Consider the following 2109-nt stretch of genomic DNA (forward strand, 5'->3'; position numbering starts at 1 on the left):
GTTAGCTCAAGTGTATCTCGACGTGGTTGTGAGACTTCATGGGGTTCCGGTGTCAATTGTATCGGATCGAGACCCTAGGTTCACTTCTCATTTTTGAAAGAGTTTGCAAGATGCGTTGAGCACACAGCTTGACTTCAGCACGACATTTTATCTTCAAAATGACGGTCAATCGGAGAGGACTATACAAATACTTGAGGATATGCTTCGGGCGTGTGTATTTGACTACAAGGGCGGATGGCACGATCATTTACCGATGGCGGAATTTGCATACAACAATAGTTATCAAGAAAGTATTGCGATGGCGCCATTCGAGGCCCTATATAGAAAGAAGTGTTGCTCTCTTATTCATTGGAGCGATGTAGGGGAGAGGGTGGCTCTTGGTCCCGATGTGGTGCGGGAGGCGAAGGAGAAAGTTCACCTTGCCCGCCAACGACTTGCGACAGCGCAATCTCGGCAACAAAGTTATGCCGACAAGCGGAGAAAGGATTTAAAGCTCGCGGTTGGAGACCGCGTAGTTTTGAAAGTATTGCCGATGCAAGGCGTAAGGAGGTTTGGTATCCGCGGGAAGCTAAGTCCCCGGTATGTCGGACCATTCAAGATTTTGGAGCGCGTCGGTGCCGTGGCTTACAAGCTTGCATTACCACCAAGGCTTGCGGGAGTTCATAACGTATTTTATGTGTCAAATCTCCGCAAGTATGTACGAAACTCGACGCATGTGTTAGAGTATGAACCTGTGGAGTTGAGCGAGGATATGACTTATGAGGAATATCTAGTTTGTATACTTGATAGAGAGGAAAATAAGTTGCGGAATCGCACAATTCCTTATGTCAAAGTCCAGTGGAGCAATTATGCGGTGCGTGAAGCCACTTGGGAGCTTGAGGAGACAATGAGGAAGATGCATCCTCACTTGTTCGAGTCGACGAGCTAAGATATGTGTTAGTTTTGCGGACGAAACTAATTTTATGGAGTGGAGAATGTAATATATCGAAACCTCGGTAAAGATTATCGAATTTTATCCAAATTGGTTAAAGTGCCGAGAGAAATAGTTGGACAAGTTGCAATTAGCATTCCAACAAGGTCGGAAGAGTTAAAAATGAATTCTAAGGGAGTTAGAAGAGTTTTAGCATTGCTCGGCACGAAGAGGAGTCAAACAAGTGCTAAAACTGAAGTCTGGGCATTTTGTACCGGTATAGATACAATGTTGTATCGGTACAATACTGCAGATCAAGGGGAAGCTGCTCTCGGATTTGAGAAATTTTGGCTGTGTTACCGGTGACACCCCTGGTCTGTACCGGTACAGATACAGTTTACACGAGAAGCTACCCTCGGGTTTAGTTCAGCCCACTCATGTTATCGGTGACAGGGTAGCCTATACCGGAACAAAATAGGTCTGGCAGCAACTTAAGAACTGCTGCAAATATGAAGCTTGGGAGGGCCTTTTTGCAAATGTAGCAGCTTATAAGAGAACCCAACACCCTCTATTCTCTCTTCACTGCAGAGAACACACCTCCCCTTCATTTTTCTCCCTTTCTCTCTCTAGGAAGTCTCTCCAAAGGCTAGAGAGGAGCAAAAGAGGTGGATTTGGAGGTGATTAGAAGGTCAAGAAGCTCTCCTACAAGGTGGACTTGGGAGTGCATTGGGCTAAGGTGAGTTGTTATGCCAGAATGGTTCTAGGGTTTTGATTTATAACCTAAATCCTTTGGTTTTGATATTGTTGCAAGGTTAAGAGCTTAGTAGAGGCCATGCATCCATGGAAATCCATGTGTCTCTAATGTGCTCTCATGGTGATCTTCTAGGGTTCATAGTAGATGCCCTAGGAATGGTTGGAATGGCTTGGAAATGGTATTAGAGAACTTCTTAGATGGTTCTAAGCTAGTTTTTGCTTAGCTCCAAGATCAATCTAAGAAAAATTGCAATATGACATTGTTAAGGCACCAAATTTGGGGCTTTTGCCCTAGATTGTTTTCGAGGTAAATTGACCTTCCTAATTAGAGGTATATCCGACGCGTTGGAAGACTCGGTTCGGTGACACGAAGAGTCTATGTAAAGATGTTAAGTAAAAAAGCCTAATTTGATTTCATTTTGGTACAGATCACCGCAGCACGCGGA

General features: G+C 44.5%; 1 protein-coding gene across 1 annotated transcript; it reads left to right on the plus strand.

The window, feature by feature from the left end:
- Positions 1-298: 298 nt before the first annotated feature.
- On the plus strand, positions 299-928 carry LOC109704441. The gene has a single exon (XM_020225177.1). It carries the CDS (start codon positions 299-301, stop codon positions 926-928), a length of 630 nt encoding a protein of 209 aa, XP_020080766.1.
- Positions 929-2109: the final 1181 nt, after the last annotated feature.

This window comes from Ananas comosus, unplaced genomic scaffold, assembly GCF_001540865.1.
Source record: "Ananas comosus cultivar F153 unplaced genomic scaffold, ASM154086v1, whole genome shotgun sequence".
Taxonomy (NCBI): domain Eukaryota; kingdom Viridiplantae; phylum Streptophyta; class Magnoliopsida; order Poales; family Bromeliaceae; genus Ananas; species Ananas comosus.

What these genes read in the sequence shown, in the direction of transcription:
- LOC109704441 (XM_020225177.1), top strand. Translation starts at nt 299, where the DNA reads ATGGCGCCATTCGAGGCCCTATATAGAAAGAAGTGTTGCTCTCTTATT.